A 21,892-nucleotide genomic window follows, 5' to 3' on the forward strand; every position below is an offset into this window, starting at 1 on the left:
ATTGAAAGCAAAGGTAGTAAATTATCATTTGAAATTGTAAGAACACCATTTGCAACTACGTGGATGGAACTGGATGGTATTATGCTAAGTGAAATTAGTCAGAGAAAGACAAAAATCTTATGACTTCACTCATATGAGGACTTTAAGAGACAAAACAGATGAACATAAGGGAAAGGAAACAAAAATAATATAAAGACAGGGAGGGAGACAAAACAGAAGAGACTCATAAATATGGAGAACAAACTGAGGGTTGCTGGAGCGGTGTGGGAGGGGGGATGGGCTAAATGGGTAAGGGTCATTAAGGAATCCTGAAATCATTGTTTCACTATATGCTAACTAATTCGGATGTAAATTTTAAAAAATAAAAAATAAAATTAAAAAAATGAAGTTGTAAGAACAAGAAGATTCATTAGGTTTTATGCATTTATTTTAAAGTACCAGCATATCTATTTCTTTAAAAAAAATATTTTGGACAGTAAGGAAGGGTTTGTCACTACTTGCCTTAGATGAGTAAAAATCCTTTTTAATATCACAATTAAAATCGGTGTTTAACTACCAGGGTTCCATCTTGCGTATAATATCCAAAGATAGTATCTACCTATTTAAATTAAGTCTACTTCTTACTGTCTTTTTCCGGTGGAGGTATCACGGATTATTTCATTTTGCGCAGTTTGGTGACAGACCACAAACATTCCTTATTGGGTTATATTGGTCAAGAGCTAGAAAATTAAGAGAAGGACTTAGTGGTGGTATTTTGAAGGGTTGGTAAAGATTTGGTTTGTATATTCAGAATTCCTTTCCTCTCTTAAAGGATTTCTTTAACGTAAGAGACATATAAACACGAAGTTAAAGTTGATTTGTTACATACTTCCATCCTATATTTTCTTGAGGTCAACCATCTATGACTTTTAGTGATCAGCGCTACCTTGCTGATTGTCTTCTTTCTCTGCTTTCGTCTCTGCACCAGACTTGATCGCTCTTTTTCAACTCTGGGAAACTTACTTTAATTTTCTTGTTTTTTCCCCTCAGGGCTTTGGTAGGTGACTAATTTGCTAATACCTGAAAATCTAATCCTGAATTTTAATTGGTTGATATTACCTCTTACAGGGATACTTAGATTTAAGAGTTGTATTTGATTTGAGGAAATGAGGTTGAGGGGAAAATGTGAGCAAAAACCAAAGTAGCACATTTGAGAAGGAGAATAAAAAAAGAAACTGGCTTCATTAGCATGTATGATATATGTTGAAGAACTGAGGTTTGGTAAGTAATGTAGAATTAATTGTGAATTCCAGGTTCACCATTTCATTTCATTTCATTGCATTGCATTTATTTTTCCAGAAAATAAATGTTTAAAAACTTTTAATCCCAGTACAATAACATAGAGCATTATATTAGTTTCAGGTGTACGATATAATGATTCAACAATTATATACATTACTCCGTGCTCGTCATAATAAGTATACTCTTAATCTCCTTCACCTCTTTCACCTGTCCTCCCCCCCGCCCCCCTCCCCCCATCCACTTCTTCTCTGGTAACCACCAGTTTGTTCTCTGTAGTTAACAGTTCATTTTTTGTTTGTTTGTCTCCTTTTTTTTCTTTGTTTATTTGCTTTGTGTCTTTAATTCCACATATGTGTGAAATCATATGGTATTTACCTGTCTCCGGTTGACTTCTTTCACTTAGCATTATATCCTCTAGATCCGTCCACGTTTTTGCAAATGGCAAGATTTTATTCTTTTTTATGGCTAGGTAATATTCCATTGTGTGCACGCATACATGTGTGCATGTGTGTGTGTATCTTATATCTTCTTCATCCATTCATCTGTCGATACACACTTGGGTTGCTGCCATAATTTGGCTATTGTAAATAATGCTGCAGTAAACATAGTGGTGCATACATCTTTTCGAATTAGTGTTTTTGTATTCTTTGGGTAAATACCCAGTAGTGTGATTACTGGATTGTAGGGTGGTCCTAGTTTTAATTTTTTGAGGAACCTCCATACCGTTGTCCACAGTGGCTGCACCAGTTTGCATTCCCACCAACAGGTTCCTTTTTCTCCACATCCTTGCCAACACTTGTTGTTTCTTGTGTTGTTGATTTTAGCCATTCTAACAGTGTGATATCTCTTTATAATTTTGATTTGCATTTCTCTGATGGTTATTGATGTTGAGCATCTTTTCATGTGGGCTATCTATATGGCTTCCTTGGAGAAATGTCTCTTCATGTTTCTGACCATTTTTAATTGAATTATTTGGGATTTTTTTTGGTGTTGAGTTGTATGTTTTTTACGTATTTTAGATGATAACTCCTTATTGGATATGTCATTTGCATATATCTTCTCCCATTTAGTAGGTTGCCTTAGTTTTATTTTTTCCTTTGCTGTGCAGAGATTTTAATTTTGATGTAGTCCCAGTAGTTTATTTTTGTTTTTGTTATCCTTGTCTTAAGAGAAGTTACTGCCTATATGTTCTCTTCTAGGAATTTTATGGTTTCAGGTCTCACATTTAAGTCTTTAATCCATTTTGAGTTTATTTTTGTGTATGGTGTAAGAAAGTGGTCCAGTTTCATGCTTTTACATGTAACTGACCAGTTTTCCCAGCACAATTTGTTGAAGAGACTCTCTTTCCCATTGCATATTCTTGCCTCCTTTGTCATAGATTAATTGACCATATAATCATGGGTTTTTTCTAGGTTTCTCTTTTCTTTTCCATTGATCTGTATGTCTGTCTTTGTGCTAGTACCATACTGTTTTGATTTCTTCAGCTTTGTAGTATATCTTGAAATCTGGATCGTGATACCTCTAGTTTTGTTCTACATTTTCAAGATTGTGTTGTCTATTCAGGGCCTTTTCTGGTTCCATACAAATTTTAGGATTATTTGTTCTAGTTTTGTGAAAAATGCTGTTGGTATTTTGACAGGGATTGCATTAAATCTGTAGATTGCCCTAGGTAGTTTGGACATTTTAACAATATTTGTTCTCCCAATCTCTGAGCATGGACTATCTTCCATTTGTTATGTCATCTTCAAAATTATCAGTGTTTTATAGTTTTCAGAGTACAGATCTTTTACCTGTTTGGCTAAGTTTATTCCTAGGTGTTTTGGTATTTTTGGTGCAATTGTAAATGGGGTTGTTTTCTTAATTTTTATTTCTGCTACTTCATTGTCTATAGAAATGCAATGGATTTCTGTATATTAATTTTGTGTCCTGAGACCTTATTGAATTCATTTATCAGTTTTAGTAGTTTTGTGGTGGAGTCCTTCACCATTTTAATGGTCTTTATGTAGGCATTACTGTTTATGGTTTCTTAAGTAGGCAAATGACATGATATTCCAAACAGTATTTGGGGAAATTACCCTATGAATAGTGTGTGGCCGGTGACATATGGGACCTTCTTGGCCTAGTGCAGTGAAGTACAATCAGATTTGACAGAATGGAGGGAGTCTAGAAGAGACACTGCTAAGTGAGCCTGTCAGTAAATAATAGGTGGTAATTCATTGGAGCATGCATCATCAGAGGAGTCCAATAGTATGTTTATAAAAGATAGGTGAAGCACAGGACAAGGCAAGCTCGTGCTTGTCATTCTAAGGTAGACATTTGGCCCACCCTGTAGGGGTGGGGAGAGGGGCAGTAGAGCAGAGAAGAAGGAGCCAAATGGCCTTAGGCCTAGAAAGTCCAGGGTGCTAGATAGTTTATGAAAGGCTTATTTTCATTCTCCCTTCCTTCTTTCCTTCTTAGACACCTGTTAAATGTGAACCATTGTGCTAGGAACTGGGGTTATAAATAAGGGATGGTCTTTGTCCTCAGGGGTTCACAATCAAGTCAGACTGATACAGAGGGTGAATAATGATGTTATAGATGAAAAGTTATAAAAAATGTATAAAATTTATTAAAAAGATCCGTAGGAGCATTGAGAAGGGAACAAAAGAGAAACCAGAGAGAAGCTCAGTTGTCAGAGCCAAGGAGTTAGGTCAGGACAAGTCGAAGCGGCAAGGGTGAATGGTTGATGACATCTAGAGTATTGTGGTGGTTAGAGCTCCATAAATGTTTCCTGCTGAGCCTGAGGAGAAAGTGAGGGGGGTTTGAGTCTTCAGGTGATAAGTAAGTGGCACCAGTAATATAGAGAGAAAGGATATAGTGGCAGGGAACGAACAAGGGCTTTAAAGTATTTGGGAAACATGACGCAAAAGGACTCCAGATAAATGGCTCTATGACATAGTGATGTCCTAGGCCAAGGTAGGAAGTCCCAGGAGTGGACGGAGAGCAGATGGACAAAAGATAAGAATTGACAATTCACAAGAAAGAAAACCTAAGCAATAAAGAGATGAAAAGATACTCAACCTTACTAGTAATAAAGAAACTCAAAATATATAGCAAAACACTGTTTCATACCCATTGGATTGGCAAAAACAAAAATGTCTGACAGCTCCAAGTGTTGGTGAGGACAGAGAAATGGGAACTTACTCAAGTCCTGATAGCAGAAGTATAAATTGGTACAACCACTGTGGAAGGCAATTTGTGCCTATTATTTAATGAAGAGGCTAGCAGCCATCTATCGTTCTTTCTGTGTCAGGCCTTGTTTTAAGTGTATGCTTTTAAAAAAACAATTATTTGATTTCATTTTTCTTTAACTTTCCCCTGATTTTATAGTTGAGGAAATAGAGCTTAAGAGAGGTTAAATAATCTGTCCACACAGTCAAAAAAGTAGTGAATAAAAGAGCTAGGATTTTAGCTTAGATCTCTTTCTAAAATTTGTGTTCATAATCACTAACGATAATAGGAAGCATATATAGAGCATTTACTGTGTGCCAGGCAGTATATTTAATATTAGACATACCTTACCTGATTTACCTGTGTAATAATAACTCTTTGAGGTTAAGAATTTTTGTTACCCATCATGTGGCTTTTAGAAATTAAGTAACAAGCTAGCAAGTGAAAAAGCTGTATTTAATTCCAGTGATCTTGACCACATGAACTTTTCTTCCACATCATATTGAAGGATCCAGAGGTGTAGGATAGACTACAGGTATATTTTGACCCGGATTCTCTTTTTTTCCCCCTCTCAGTTTTACTGAGATATGTATAATTGACATATAACTTTGTATTATATACAACATAAAGATTTTGATACATGTATATACTGCAAAATAACCACAAGTTTAGTTTATCACCTCACAGTTTTTCTTTCTTGTGATAAGAACTTTCTTTTTAACTTTGAGGGTTTTTTTTTTTTTAAGTTTATTTATTTATTTTGAGAAAGCATGTGGAAGGAGCAGCCAGAGAGAGAGAATCCCAAGCAGGCTTTTGCGCCATCAGTGTGGAGCCAAAATGAGGGGCTTGAACTCACGAACCGTGATTTGTTTCCGTGTCTTGGCTATTATAGGTAATGTGGCATTGAACGTGGGCGTGGGATGTCTCTTAACGATAGTAATTTCATTTCTTTGGGTATATACCAACAAGTGGAATGGCTAGATCATATGCTAGTTCTATTTTTAATTTAAAAAATTTTTTAATTCCAGTGTAGTTAATGTAGAGTGCTATATTAGTGTCAGGTGTACAATATAGAGATCCAACAGTTCTGTATATTAGTTAGTGCTTATCAAGACAATCCCGCTCCTAATTCCCTTCACCTATTTCACCCATCCTCCCACACACCTCCCTTCTGGTAACCATTTGTTTGTTCTCTATACTTAAGAGTCTGTTTTTTGGTTTGTCTCTTTTTTTTTTTTCTTTGTTCATTTGTTTCTTAAGAAGCTTCTTTTCTAAAGTTTATTTATTCATTTTGAGAGAGACAGAGACAGTGTTGAGCAGGGCAGGGGCAGAGAGAGGGAGAGAGAGAATCCCAAGCACTGTCAGCATGGAGCCTGATGCAGGGCTCGAACTCAGGAACTGCTAATCATGACTTCAGCCAAAACCAAGTGGTGGACGCTTAACTGACTGAGCCAAATCTCTGTAATATTTTCCATAGTGGCCACACCAATGTACATTCCTAGGAGTAGTGCCCAAGGATTCGCTTTTCTCCGCATCCTTACCAACACTTGTTATTTCTTATCATTTTGATAATAGCCATTCTAATGGGTGTGAGATAATATTTCTTTGTGGTTTTGATTTGCATTTCTCTGATGATTAATGATATTGAACACTTTTTCATGTACCTGTTGCCCATTTTACTATTTTTTTTGGAAAAATGTCTCTTCAGGTCCTCTACCCATTTTTAAGTTGGATTGTTTGTTCTTTTTTGCTGTTGAGTTGTATGAGTTCTATATTTTGGATATTGACTACTTATCAGATATATGATTTGCAAATATTTTCTCCCAGCTGGTTGCTTTTTCATTTTGTTGATGGTTTCCTTTGTTGTGCAGAAGCTTTATAATTTGATACGGTCCCACTTGTTTATTTTTGCTTTTGTCATCTTTGCTTTTGATGTCAAATTTAAAAAATCATTGCCAAGACCAGTGTCAAGGAGCGTACCCTCTATGTTTTCTTCTATCAGTTTTATGGTTTCATGTTTTACATTCAAGTCTTTAATCTATCTTGAGTGGATTTTTGTGTATGATATAAGATAGCATCTGGTTTTCATTCTTTCACATATGGCTGACAGTTTTTGTATGTGATTATCTCTTCCATATTGTAGACATAATTCTCATGCTTATTTCCTTCATGGTTGAGAGATAGTTGCTGATAGCAACTGTAAAGGAGCTCCATTCTTTCTCTTTAAAAATAACATCTCTTCGGGGCACCTGGGTGGCGCAGTCGGTTGAGCGTCCGACTTCAGCCAGGTCACGATCTCGCGGTCCATGAGTTCGAGCCCCGCGTCAGGCTCTGGGCTGATGGCTCAGAGCCTGGAGCCTGTTTCCGATTCTGTGTCTCCCTCTCTCTCTGCCCTTCCCCCGTTCATGCTCTGTCTCTCTCTGTCCCAAAAATAAATAAATGTTGAAAAAAAAAATTTTAAAAAAATAAATAAATAAAAAATAAAAATAACATGTCTTCTCATAAGTGTCATATGAAACTATTGAGTTTTCCTCTGATTAGAACATTCCTGAAACAGTCTTGTCAGGGGGCCTGAGTGGCTCAGTTGGTTAAGCGTCTGACTTCGGCGCAGGTCATGATCTCGCGGTCCGTGAGTTCGAGCCCCGCGTCGGGCTCTGTGCTGACAGCTCAGAGCCTGGAGCCTGTTTCAGATTCTGTGTCTCCCTCTTTCTCTGACCCTCCCCTGTTCATGCTCTCTCTCTGTCTCAAAAATAAATAAATGTTAAAAAAAAATTTTTTTAATTAAAAAAAAAGGATCTCGTCAGAGTAATGTCACGCGTTGATTGCTTTAAGTCTTGAATATTTAGTTTCTTCCCCTCAACAAATTGATCTCTATAATAAAAGAGAAATTTCTCTATTACTCTGATTGGCTTAGAACGATTAATGTCCAACCTTGGGCCTGGAAGTAGATCAAGCCCATAGACACAGTAGATACATGATAAAGGAAGATCATTCCCCAAGGGTAATTTGGGTCTGTTATTAAGGGGGAATGAACACTGGATAGTTAATCAATATGATGCTTTATAAATAAACTATATCATTTAATTTTCTCAGTAGTTCTGAGGAAATTGAGACTTAAGCTTCCATAATTATTAATGGCAGAGTTCAGATTTAATTCTAATCTAGTGCTTGCTTTATTTCTTTCCATCTGTCTTGTGTCTCCTTCAAAGAAAAATAATAAATTGTCCCACTGGTATATGGCATTCATGACCCTATCTTCTAAGATTCCAAAGTGATTTTCTATAGATTTCCTTAATTAAAACTTAATCATCACAAGATACCAAAAGTTATGGGGTACAGTTTAAGTAGTGCGCTTAAAAGGCAACATATAGCAGTAAACACCTAAATTAAGAAGCCAGAAAGATCTCCAGTACATTGTCTAACCTTCCACCTTATGACACTAAAGAAGGAAGAGCAAATTAAACCTAAAGCAGGCAGAGCCAGCCTGGCTGGCTCAGTCAGTAGTGTGACTCTTGATCTCAGGACCATGAGTTCAAGCCCCAGGTTGGGCATAGAGCTTACCTAAAAAAGAAAACAAAACAAAGAAACCTAAAGCAGGCAGAAGGAAGTAAATAATAAAGATTATAGTGGAGATGAGAAAAAGAAGGGGGAAATCCACAAAGCCAAAAATTGGTTCTTTGAATAAAATGAACAGTATTAACAAACCTTTAGCTAGAAACACTAAGGAAAAATAGAGAAGAATCAAATTATTAAAATCAGGAATGAAAGAGGGAACATTTCTGTTGACCTTACGGAAATAAAAATGATTATAATAAGGGAATACTACATAGTACATGGCAACAAATTAACCTACATGAAATGGACAATGGATGAATTGTGTGGTATGTTAATAATGTTTCAATAAAGGTATAAAAAACTTATTCATTGTTTAGTTAGTATGTATCCTGTGCAGAGCTGCGTACTAGAGTACGGACATAATATAGACTGAAGATGCTGAAATTAAGTTTATATATCTATTATATTCTGGTGCTTTTGTGTACAGTAATGAAAATCTGTGGGATTAAGTAGGAATAAAATGAGGGTTGGCTTGGTTATCATTCCTACACAAGATAGTCCTGCTCTACAACATCATTAAGATTCTATAGATGTCAGGGCACCTTGTCTGCTCAGTTGGTTAAGTGTCTGACCCTTGGTTTTGGCTCAAGTCATAATTTAATGGTTCCATGAAGTTTGAGCCCTATGACGGGCTCTGCACTGGCAGCGCGGAGCCTGCTTGGGATTCTCTCTCCCTCTTTCTCTCTGCCCCTTCCCCACTTGCGCTGTCTCTGTCTCCCAAATAAATAAACTAAAAAAAAAAAAAAAAAAAAAGATTATTTAGATGTCATGGGGGTGTATGGATGGCTCAGTCGGTAGACTGTGCAACTCTTGATCTTGGAGTTTTGAATTCAAGCCCCACATTGGGTGCAGAGATAATTTAAAAATAAAATCTTAAAAAAAGAATATTTAGATGTCTTTTATCCTGGGAGTTCTTAAAAGTTTATAGAATGGTTTACCTAGAGATTTGGAGTTGTTTCTGTAATGTTTCTGGACCTCTCCTCTCTTCTCATTGTGCATGAAGTTGAATAACTATTTTTGTGAATGTGGAGTCCTGATCAGACCTCATAGTGCATAGTGTAGGACTCTTTTTTTTCGTTTGTTTGCTTACCAACTATATATGACTTTGTAGACTGTCTAACTTACAATAAAGATTGCTATGGTTCTGTTATCTGGATTCTACTTAGGACTCTTATCTGAATCACAGTGTGTTAGGTTTTACCTGATATAGTCTGTGCTTTTCAAGCTGGTTGTCTATGTTTCCTTTTCTCCACAGCAAGGATTTTGAATTATTAACATTCTCTTCAAGTATAACCTACCCTAGTCCCCTCATTTTTAGAGATTATTTTGCTTAACTCACATCTAAAAAATAGGGAAAATAATAATACTTCAGCTGTGAGGATTAAATGCATGTAAAGGACTTAATATAATGCCTGGCACAATATGCTTGCATATTGTGCATGTTTTATTATTTATAATTCTTTATTGATTTGTTTATTTATAGATACTGATTGGGGATTTCACTATTTACCAGGTACTGTGCTAGGGACCAGATAGATATGGTCCTTGTGCTACTCATGGAGTGATATCTCAGTTTGTACAGGATATTACAGTAGTTATTTTACTATTCTAAGTGGTGGTGAAGAATTACTATTCCAATTAAATTTTAGTTTCTCCATGCTTCTAAAAATTTGTATATATTTACTGAACTAACTTTATTAAGGATTTTCATTAATTGTGTATATCTAAAATAGAAGAGCAGTACACTGTTTCCAAAGTATGAGGTAAGAATTCATTAAGCTCACCTAAAGCAATGAAGATAGATGGGTGAATCCCAGAAAATTTGCTACTGACTTTGTATTTTGGTTACCTAGTAGAGTCTACACTTTATTTGATTTCTGTCTTTTTTCTTTTTAAAAGTAGGATGGTTTCACTATTGAGAGATAAATAGTATTTTGGTATATAACATACCAATAGGATATTTTTGAAAGAACATCCTAAGAAGAGTTAAATATAGTATGGCCTTCTGGTTTTAGATGGTTGAAATGTCTTTGTAATAGAGATCCATTATTTAAATGTTATATGCTAGGAAGATGGAATCTTGAAGAATGGGGAACAAGAAGAAAATACTTCCTAAATGATATTTTAATTGTTCCTTTGAAGCTGAGGGAAAGTGTAAGTTGCTAATTGACCATTATTTTATCCCTTCATTCCTACTTCAATTTACTAGGTGACGCAGTTTTGTAAACATTTGTAACATGCACGTGAAGTGATTGTCAGCATTGTACACATTGGGAATTAATGCTCCCGTTTCACTCATTTCTTGCTAGTTCGAGTCCTTTTCAATAAAAGCACAGATAATGAGAAAACAGTGTGATAACCCAGAAGCAAAAGAAGTTGAATTATTAACTTAAGTCTAGATTGTCTTTATGTTTTAAGTCAGCCAGTAGAAAGTTTTTTTTTGAATGTTGAGATATTATTTCTCATCCGTCTATCAAGTCTTGCCCTTATAGCTCTTGGTGTGTGACTTACTTTACAGGCAAGCTTCTTCAAAGATTGCCCTGGCTGTCTCATACTTCACTTACACTTTAATCCATTAAGGGCTGGCTGCCGCCCTTTCCACTCACTAGTGACTTCCTAACTTTTTATATTAACCAGTATTTCTCAGTCTTTCTTCTTCTTCTTCTTTTTTTTTTTTTTAAGTGTTTATTCATTTTTTTGAGAGAGAGAGAGAAAGAGAGAGCTCAAGCGGGGGAGGGGCAGAGAGAGGGAGACACAGAATCTGAAGCAGGCTCCAAACTCTGAGCTGTCAGCACAGAGCCTGACACGGGGTTTGAACCCACAAACCGTGAGATCGTGACCTGAGCTGAAGTCAGACGCTTAACCAACTGAGCCATCCAGGCGCCCCACTTCTCAGTCTTCCTATAGCATTTGCCATTGGCCACTTCTGCCTTAACATGCTCTTCTCATTTTATTTCTATAATACCCCTTTCTCATAGTTTCCTCATACCTCTGTGGCTATTACTTGATTTCCTTCATGCATTTTATTTTTGCCCATGCTCTAAATGTTGCATTTTCTAAAATTCTGTTCTTAGGTTAATTTTATCATTTTTTATTCTTCCAACTTGTCAACTGTCCATCTATGTTTGTAGTTCCATCTACCTTCCATGAACTAATGGTTCCCCAGTGTATTTCTATAGCTCAGCAATAGGCTTAAAATTACAATTGTCTGCTGAATTCAACAGGTTGTTCTTATACTCAATATTCTGATATCCCTTACAGTCTATACAACCTACTATATATTCTCTTATTTTGGTACAGTTTATCATATAGTTGTACCAGTTTTTAGTCAAAAATTATCTTTAGTATCTCATATTTATCTTATTTTTTCTGTCTCTACTGTAATAATTTAAACCCTATTCTCTCTCTTGGGATATTGTAACTATTCCCAGAATCACCTTTCTGCCTCTAGAATTAACCTCTCTGTAGTCTATCCTCCTCATTGCCACCATAGCAGTGTTCTGAAGTAAAATGTTTTGCGGGGCGCCTGGGTGGCTTAGTCGGTTAAGCGGCCGACTTCAGCTCAGGTCACGATCTCGCGGTCCGTGAGTTCGAGCCCCGCGTCGGGCTCTGGGCTGATGGCTCGGAGCCTGGAGCCTGCTTCCGATTCTGTGTCTCCCTCTCTCTCTGCCCCTCCCCCGTTCATGCTCTGTCTCACTCTGTCTCAAAAATAAATAAAAAAATTAAAAAAAAATAAAATGTTTTGTTTTTCCTCATCTTAAAATTTTTTACTATTTATTTATTAATTATTTTTAGAGCGTGCAAGTGAGTGAGGGAAAGGGGCTGAGGGAGAGAGAGAGAGAAAGAATTCCAAGCAGACGCCATGCTCAATCAGCGCAGAGTCCAACACAGGACCTGTTCCCACGACCCTGGGATCATGACCTGAGCCCACATCAAGAGTCAGACATTCAACTGACTGAACCATCCAGCCACCCCTTAAAATCTTTTATATGCTTCTCCTTACCCAGCAGTAGATTTTATATGTCCATCCATGGCCCATCTGCTTTTGGATCATTTAGAGAACTTTTGAAAAGCTTCTATACTGTATCTTCCTCCATCGATTATGAATCAGTATAGAGTTTAGGAATCTTTAAAAATCCTCCCAAGATGATTTTGATAAGCAGCCTGGGCTGGTAAACACCGTTTTATAAATGTCTTTCACTTTCCTTATCATGGAGTCTCAGGCGTTTCATGGTCTCATGCCTCCTGCTTCTCAAGCGTCTTCTCATGCTGTTCTCCCTTCATTCACTGTACTCCAGTAGCCTTGGAGCCTACCAGTCTTGATCCTTTTTTAAAGACCTTTGTTTGCTTTTATTGGATCAGGGCAGAACCCTAGATTTCTGCCTGCTCCACCTATGCTTTCCTCCGTACCCTAGTCAGCACCTCCTTGGGTTTCACAGATGGAACTCAGGTTGAAAGCTACTGAACTAATGCAAATTAATGAGGTCCAGAAAGATTAAGTGATTAAGTGACTGAAGTCATATATTGGTCAATGGCAGACCAATCTAAAATTCAGGGTTTATATTCCTAACAGAGTTCTTAGGTATTGCTCTTCTCTCTTTTCATATGTATAATGTCTGGGCAACTTGATCTGAAATGACCCTTTAATTCTTTACTTCCTAAGTAAATTATCATTCATTTATTCCCTCATTCATTCATTTATTCACCCAGTAAATTTATTCATTCAATAAACATTTATTTGACTACACAAGGAACAGTGTAGAGTCCAGGGGAGGTAGGTAGAAAATCTGAATAATACAGATTTCCTATTATTAAGGTTCTTAAGACAGGTCCATTGTATTCAATTATAAAATACTATACAGAAAAACAAATTATTAATTTTTTAGAAGAGAAACCATAGTATAACCTTTTCCACTGTTTTGTGTTTTTCTTTTCTTTCTTTTATCCAGGGAAAGACCATGTTTGTAGATTTATTGGCTGTGGGAGGAATGATCGATTCAACTATGTGGTCATGCAGTTGCAGGTAGGTTACTTTGAAAATGTATCTTAAAATATTTCAGTTTTGATCAAGGTACCTCATTTTACTTGTTGTGGATAAAACAAAATTCTTGGTATCATCATCTCAGAATGTTTTATACTATGCAGATGGAATTTTTTTTTTTGGATGGAATTTTATTTAAACAGATTTGATATAGATTTTCCCAAAGATGAAAGGGTTGTTCTTGTCAACTGTTTTAGTTGATCCATATCTTCATTGATTGTCATCATTGCAAAGTTTTTCAATCCCTACATGGATTGCTGGATATAATGTGAGTCTTGCTCTGTCCCTGTCCCTTCCCCTTCCTGTCTTTATTACCATTAGGACTCTAGTTTTTAATTTATGTGCTCACGTAGTAACTTTGCTTGAAAATTGAAGCATTACTTGATACAGAGGAGAAATGCATTCCTTTTTCTTTTATCATTCATTAACATAGGTCTGATCCCTATCCTTTGGACAGAGAGTGGAATTGGGCTGGGCAGGAGAGGAAAGAAATTCAGAAAGGGAATTTTGGAGTAATGACCACAGCAGGGAGAAGAGGGAAACCATCCCATTCTCTCTGACAACTGCGTCTGCCCCTGAACACATACACATACACACACACCTCTGAACTGTAGTCACTCTCAAAGTGTAAAAGCTGTGGTTTACCTTACTGACTAACTTAAGAGTTATCAGAGTTTCCTTTCATCTTTTGCAAAACTTTCTTTGGACATTGGGTTCTTTTGTTTTCTTTGAACTTAACTGTAACAGTGATTTCAGACATAGATCCTAGCCTGAATGCTTTCTCTTCTCATCAGAATGCTTTTCCTGTTTCCCTCAACTATCCTTCAGCATTTGAGTTAGATCCAAAGATATTGTCTCTGTAAGCTATAGCCATAGAGTCTTTGAGTCGTGTGATTCACTGTCTCTTGAGCCAGCATTGTTTTATTTCTTGAAGCAGTGATCCTTGTAACTTTTGAGGTCATTAGTGTAGACCCTCCTTCTCTCACTTTGGTCATTAATAATATAACTTTTTGGTATGATATTGTATAGTTTTCTTCTGGATTTATTATACATCTTATTTGATCCTCACCATATCCCCATGGAGAGGATAAGGAGGTTATCCCCATTTTGCAAGTTAAGGGACTGAAGCTCAAAGAGGTCTGTGACTTCCCTGGGGACTAACTTGTTGGGTGTTAGACTTTTGTGGAAGCCTGAGGCCAGTATTCTTGGCACAATTAGAGAAAACTCCTCATTTTGTTTTTAGGTTACTACTGACTAGAGAATATGGATAGAAGCTTTCTCAGTCTGTAGAATCTGTCTCAGTCTTAGCACATACTCATTTTTATGTTACTTGAGCTTACTTGTTTTTATTTTATTTGCAGTCATTTAAATCTCACTTTCTGGAAATGGGAGGGCTCTTAGTCTGGGAAAACTAAGGAGATTGTTGTATATCAGATAACAATGGCCTTTGGCCTTTGGTAAGCTCTTCTGGACTCACCTAAAAACCTTTCTATTTGACTTGCCTGCTGTATTTTTTCCTGTCATAATAAAATTAATCTACCATTAGCCACCCCCCCGTTCTGCGTAGTTGATTGACTCGATTTGGGCTCATGGTGGTGTACTTACTAGAGGGTATTCTCTCTTAGTTGACACATTGAAGATAATTACAAGGTTTCCCCGTGTACATTGTGATAAAATTTACATACTCAGCTTTTCACTGGCACTTTTAATTTCTTCTAAAAACCCTAAGTTCATTAATTCTTAAGTACTCTTTTCCTCTTGGTGATTCAATTATATAATATCTGCCTTAAAAATTTCAAGGAATAATCCTATGTCTATTGTAGAAATTATAGCTAATTACCACTAAAATGGCTCTTTTTTTAAATGTTTATTTAAAAAAGTTTTTTTTTTACATTTATTTATTTTTTGAGAGTCATAGAGAGACAGAGCACAAGTTGGGGAGGGGCAGAGAGAGAAGGAGACACAGAATCCAAAGCAGGCTCCAGGCTCCAAGCTGTCAGCATAGAGCCTGACATGGAGCTTGAACTCACAAACCGTGAGATCATGACCTAAGCCGAAGTCGGAGCTTAACCGACTGAGCCACCCAGGTGCCCCTGTTTATTTATTTTTTGAGAGAGAGTGGGGAGGAACAGAGACAGAGGGAGATCGAGAATCCCAAGCAGGCTCTGCGCTACCAGTGTAGAGCCTGAGACAGGGCTCAAACTCACGAGCCATAAGATCGTGACCTGAGCTGAAATCGAGTCAGACCCTTAACTGACTGAGCGACTCAGGCACCCCAGAGTGGGTCTTAAAATCTTATAGGGTCAAGAAGTTGTACTTATTTCTTTTCTCATTTCTACCAGCAAGACGTGAGACAGTTCTCGTGGAATTTCCTTTCACCATTGAGGCTTTCCAGAGCCATCTTTATTATAGCCAAGGAGTGATATTTTGTGAAAACCATATCACCTAGGGAAAGCCAAAAAGTACTTTTAATTTTGTAACGAGTACAGATGTAGATCTAGATTGCCTGACAGCAGAACTGCCATACTTCTAAAAATGTATTTTTTTATTATGAAAAAAACTAAACATACATGAAAATAGAATAGTATAATGAATACCCATGTACTCATCACCCAGCTTTGGTAATTATCAGTATATGGCCAGTCTTGTTGCTGGTGTATTCTCCCTCTCCTCTCCCTTCCCAGATTATTTCAAAGCAAACTGAAGGAATATTTTATGTGGAAATATATACATATGTATTCTAAGAGTCGGAGATTCCTTTTTCTCATCTTAATGGTAAAACACAATAGTTGCTTCACAATAGTGTCAAATATGAAGACAATCTTCAGATTTCCTTGATTGTATCTCTTTTATTTTTTATATTTGGTTTACTTGAATCTGGTTCCAGACAGAGTTCCACACATTGCATTTGGTAGATATAATTCTTAAGCCTCTTTTACTCTATAGATTCACTTTCTTTTTTTCTTACAGTTTTTGTTGTTTTGATTGTCATTGATAAAAGTGGAATCATTTGTTATTAAGTTGTCATGTTCTGGAATTTGCTGATTGTCCCCTCCTTCTTTAACATGTTCTTCTATCCCCTGTATTTTCTATAACCTGGTGATTAGATAAGATTCCAGTTTTGTTTTATTTGGCCACAGTACTTGAGAGGTGAGTGGTATACTTCCTGTTGCATCACATCAGTAGGCAATGTCTGGGTTGTCTGTTTTTAGTAACGTTAGGATTGATCGGTGAGATTCGGGGACTGTCAGCCTGATGCATCCTTTTTAAAGTTCCCAGTGGTTTTTCTCCTATGTTTTAAAAACGCGTTAGTAATCATTGCCTAGATCCATTACTTTAGTGAGATTGCAAATGTACTATTCTAATTCTATTTTTCTTAGTTTATTAACTGGAATTCTTCAAAAAGCACTCCGCCAGGTGTGCTTGGCTGGCTCAGTTGGTAGAACATGCGACTCTTGATCTCGGGGTTGTAAGTTCGAGTCCCACACTGGGTGTAGAAATTACTTTAAGATAGATAGATAGATAGATAGATAGATAGATAGATAGATAGCACTCCACCAATTATTAGGTTACCTGAGATACATTTTATTCAGGAAAGGCAGTAAATCGAAGAAAAGAATACTTGATTCTTAAACTCATGAATCATGAGATCATGACCTGAGCTGAAGTCGGATGCTTAATGACTAAGCCACCCAGGTGCCCCAAGATTCATTGTTTTTTAGTGCTGCATACCAGTCAATAAGATGAATTTCCCACAGTGTATTAAACCTTTCATTTATTGATAAACATATAGATTATTTCCAGTTTTTCTCTATAACATAATAACCGGGGTGCCTGGGTGGCTTAGTTGGTTAAGTGCCTGACTCTTGATTCAACTCAGGTCATGATCTCATGGTGGGTGAGATCCAGCCCTATGTCTGGCTCTGCATTGACACCATGGAGCCTGTTTGGGATTCCCTCTTTCCCTCTCTCTCTGCCCCTCCCCTGCTCTTGCCAGTGCGTGCTCACTCTCTCTGTCAAAACAAATAAATAAACTTTAAAAAAACAAACAGGTAATAACCAGTTTTAGTTTATACTCTGAAGTATAATTTGGTAGATAAAACCTGCGTATATACCATGTTAATAACTTTCCTCCATACTCTTGCTAGCCTTATGTTTTAGTTTTTTTGATTTTGTTAATTGATATTATAGGTTTGTATTATTTATTTATTTATTTATTTATTTATTTACTTACTTACTTATTTATTTATTTATTGTTTATTTTTGAGACAGAGGCAGACAAGCATGCACAAGCAGGAGAAGGGCAGAGAGAGGGGGACAGAGAATCTGAAGCAGGCTCTGCACTGACAGCCAAGAGCCCGATGTACAGCTCGAACCAGGAGATCATGACCTAACCTGAAGTCACATGCCCAACTGACTGAGCCACCCACATGCCCCTTAGATTTACATTTTAAAAGATTTGAAATGTTAGAATCATTGCTAATACCATAAACTGAATTAATTGATTTTCTTTCAAAAGCTTTTGTAACTGTGCAAGTTGTTTACAAATGAAATTCCAATATTTCTTAGGTATATTTTTGGAGGTCAAAATACTGATTTTTGAGAAAATATTATTGGAGTGCTAATAAAATTTATTAGGTATTCTCATGGAGTGTAAAACTCATTGTTCTAGATTGTCACTTATTTTACATTTGCTGAGATGTAGAGAACAATAAATTCACCTAACATTTAAAAAATAATAATAAAGATAACTACCAATTTATGTTATGAGAAAACTGCATTTTTAAAGAAGATATGAAGTATGAAAGACTCCTGACTTTCCTGTAATTTTTCAATTCTTTTATTACTTAAGTGCTATTTAGTATTTTTTTTATATTAAAAACAATTTTTTTATTAGGTAAACTCCATCCCCAGTGTGGGTCTTGAACTCATGACTCTGAGATCAAGAGTCGCATGTTCTCCTGACTGAGCCAGCCAGGCACTCCTACTATTTTATTTTAAATGGTACTTAAGTAATTTAAGAATTTATTACTTTTTCAAAAGTGAATCAACTGTCTTTAGATGAAGTGATGGTATTAGTGGTATTAATCCCAAGCATATACTACAAAGTTTTGAGAATAGAGAGATTGGGATGTTTAAATTCCCTCGTGATGAAGGAGCCAGTTTCCATTCTTTGGGTGGTAGAACTATAGCAACTGTAGCCCTACTCTTCTCATCAAATTACTGGTTTGTTACCTAGGCAACAGAGAACTTTCTGGGTGGAGCAGTACTATGAAGTGAAAAAAAAAAAAACCCCACAACTTTGAATTCAAACAGGTTTAGATTTGAAAAACAACTTTATCTTAATAGGTTAACATTGTTTAAACTTTCTGAGCCTCGTTTTCTTCATCTGTTACATCTATTTTAGGTGGCTGTAAAATGCAGTCAGGAATGTAACACATCTGGCACAGGCTAGATACAGTCACTGCTTTTATTTATTGCTATAAATTATTGAGTGTTTGCTTCATGTTATTTTTGTTCGTAATAACAGTAATTAGCATTTACTGAGTACCTACTGTGTGCCAGGCAGTATTCTAAACACTTTGCATGTATCTTGTTTAATTCTCTTCATTTTATAAGGAAACCGTGACACAGAAAAATTAAGTAGTTTGTATAGGAATATGTTTGTGTAGGAATATGTAATGAAGAATTACTGTTCTGGTACATGTATTTTGTATATTTAGACTACATTTTGTTATGGCATGAAAGACAAATGGAAACACAACGATGACTCAAAAACACAGTATGTTCAAAAACTTCTGGTTATTCTTAAATTTGTCTGAAACATTCATGTATTTTAATGGAGTCTCTTCTCTTTTTTTAAAAATCTTTTTTTTTTAAATCTCTTCTCTATTTTTAAATTTTTTAAAAATTTACATCCAAGTTAATTAGCATATAGTGCAACAATGTTTTCAGGAGTAGATTCCTTAATGCCTCTTAGCCGGTTAGCCCACCCCCCCCAAAACCCCTCCAGTAACCCTCTGTTTGTTCTCCATATTTAAGAGTCTCTTATGTTTTGTCCCCCTCCCTGTTTTTATATTATTTTTGCTTCCCTTCCCTTGTGTTCATTAAAATCTCTTCTTTTGAATGAGAGGATCGCGGTTTGGGTAAAATCCTTGCTCTTTCTGTCAAAACATTTTTAATAGTAAAGGAATAACTCCCCAGTCTTCTCTTACAACATAGTACCATATTTGACATTGTTGATTTGGTTTTCACAGGGTCGGAATCTGGCAGATCTACGCCGTAGCCAGTCCCGGGGCACATTCACCATTAGCACTACTCTTAGGCTGGGGAGACAGATTCTGGAGTCTATTGAGAGCATCCATTCCGTGGGATTCTTGCACCGAGACATCAAACCAGTAAGGGACCTTTTCAAGTCAGAGCATAGACTGAGTTTGCTTTGTACTCTTCATCTGATGATGGGACACAATAAATTATAAATGTAGCTTTCTGTGTTTGCTTTCTATTATTAAACACAAGGTAATATTTTAATTTCTTTAAATAGAAGCAAAATGTAACTTGCCTCTTAATTTTTTTTAAAAAGTTATAATTACAAACTACCACTTACATTCAAGAACTTTTCTCATACAATTAAAATGTTGCTTGCAGCCAAATTAAAAATTATTAATGCTTGACTATTATTATGTGTGCGGACATTCCTAGTTACTTAACCTTACACCTCAATTGGTAGTTAGTCTTTAGATTTTTTTTTTTCCTGATACTGTCTAAAAATATATACATATGTTGCTTTTAGATATTGACATTGTGTTCTTTGAACTATTTCTCAAGTGACAAATTGTACTTACAAGAAACCATCAGTTGTGAAAGACCTTATTATTTTTTTTCTGAGTGCTGCAGTGGCAATATAGTATTTTTTTCAATTCTGTTTTTCTTAGAAATTGTCACTTCCATAACTGAAATATGCTTTTATTTTTCCTTCTTGGTTTTTTTTTTTTTTGTTTTTTTTTTTTTACTCACAAGGGGAAATGATCCATTTCTGGTATACTGTATTTACTATAAATATACCATGTGTTGGTTAGTGCAGTTGAAAATTACACCCTTCTGTTGCTACATGATTTCTAAAATTAAATGGTTTACATGAAAATGCCAACTAAAATTAACATTAGTAGAGTCAGACTTAACGTAATGTAGATTTCTTCTCCTCTTATTTCTGTGCAAAGCTAAATGTCACTACTTGAGAATCATGGTGACTGAATGCTCCTTAAATGGAACAGTCTTTTAAAATAAAAGCTAACAATTCTGTAGCAATTTTGCTTTTTCCTTTATAAATTCCCTTTTTGCATACCATCTTTGCAAGTCTGTGCTTATTTAACATTACATTTACTTTTTTAAGGAAAGAATGCAAAGTTTATTTTCCTTAAGTCTGTTTTGAAATGTTTCCTTAAATTGAATTTTAATTTTGTACTTAGTGAAATTCAGCGTTATGATGCTTGTAGGAAATTCATTTAAATTCCTCGCCATGTAATAAAATTTGCTCACTCCTGGTTCTTCCCATGTTAAAAAGGAAGAATTGGACTGTCTTTAAAGCACTGACTTAGATTAGAATTTCAAGGAATTTAGAGTTCCACTTAAGTCAGTGTTGTGTTGTATGTAACTTTATACTGTCAGTTAAATTCTTTGTTGCTCAAAATTACCTGATCCTGGGCACTAATAAAATCCACAATGAGATTGTGTATTAATATCCAGCAAACATCATTGATTGGAATAGTATATTTGGGACATATATATTATATAGAGGTTAAATTGAAGAGTTAAAGTATAGGAAGGATAAGATGTAAAGATAAGTTTTATAAGAATATATTTCCTTCTCTGCTTTTCTAGTCAAACTTCGCCATGGGTCGCTTTCCTAGTACATGTAGGAAATGTTACATGCTTGATTTTGGCTTGGCTCGACAATTTACCAATTCCTGTGGTGACGTCAGACCAGTAAGATTTTTCATATTATTATTAAATATTTAAGAATTAACCTATTATTTATAGTACCACTTTTTAAAAAAAAAGAAATACAAATTATGTATAGAATGGATGTCATTCAAAAAGTAGTATATAGAATTTATCATTAAATATAGGATAGAGGTAATTTTATTACTGAAAGTTGTGGCTTTAAAAAAAGTACATTAAAAACATTTTAAAAATTTTTTAAAAAACTTAAAAAATACATGAGACACAGATTTAGAGTAGATTTGTAGTAAGAACACATGTTGGCCCTTTAGGATCAGGGGACTTTTTTGCAATCTGAGGCTCTTTCTATATCCTACAGTTCTTCTGTTTTTGATATTGTACATTTCATATCCAGAATTTACATTTGGTTCATTTAAAAAAAATTTGTCTTTATTGATATTCTCTGTTTGATACGATGTTGTTGTCATACTTCCCTTACTTTGCTTTGGTTCTGTGAACATATTTATAATGGCTGTTGTAAAATCTTTTAAGTCCAGCATCTACTCACTGTCAGAGGCAGTTTCTATTGCCTGTTTTCCCATGTATGGGTTATACTTTCTTGTTTCTTTGATTTCTTATGTTTTTTTTTTTTCTTTGTTGTTGGAAACTGAACATTTTAGATAATATCTTCTAGTAGTTTCAGATACTGGTCCTCCTTTCTAAGGCTTGTTATTGTTATTTTGCTTGTTTATTTGTTGAGTGAATGACTGGATTTGTTTTAGTGAAGGCTGTTCTCCCTGCCAC

General features: G+C 35.8%; 1 protein-coding gene across 6 annotated transcripts in view; it reads left to right on the forward strand.

Annotated features, from left to right (window-relative positions):
• Positions 1–21,892, forward strand: part of TTBK2 (tau tubulin kinase 2) — a 162,601-nt gene that overhangs the window by 55,979 nt on the left and 84,730 nt on the right. For 5 of the 6 annotated variants that reach the window (XM_011283046.4, XM_019832596.3, XM_019832597.3 and 2 more), the window contains 3 exons: positions 13,056–13,129; positions 19,405–19,545; positions 21,029–21,133. In XM_011283046.4, coding sequence (XP_011281348.1) covers positions 13,056–13,129; positions 19,405–19,545; positions 21,029–21,133 — 320 coding nt within the window. The remainder of the gene's footprint in view (positions 1–13,055; positions 13,130–19,404; positions 19,546–21,028; positions 21,134–21,892) is intronic. The other variant, XM_023255458.2, reaches the window with a different exon arrangement.

The sequence above is a fragment of the Felis catus genome, chromosome B3, assembly GCF_018350175.1.
Source record: "Felis catus isolate Fca126 chromosome B3, F.catus_Fca126_mat1.0, whole genome shotgun sequence".
In the NCBI taxonomy this organism is placed as follows: domain Eukaryota; kingdom Metazoa; phylum Chordata; class Mammalia; order Carnivora; family Felidae; genus Felis; species Felis catus.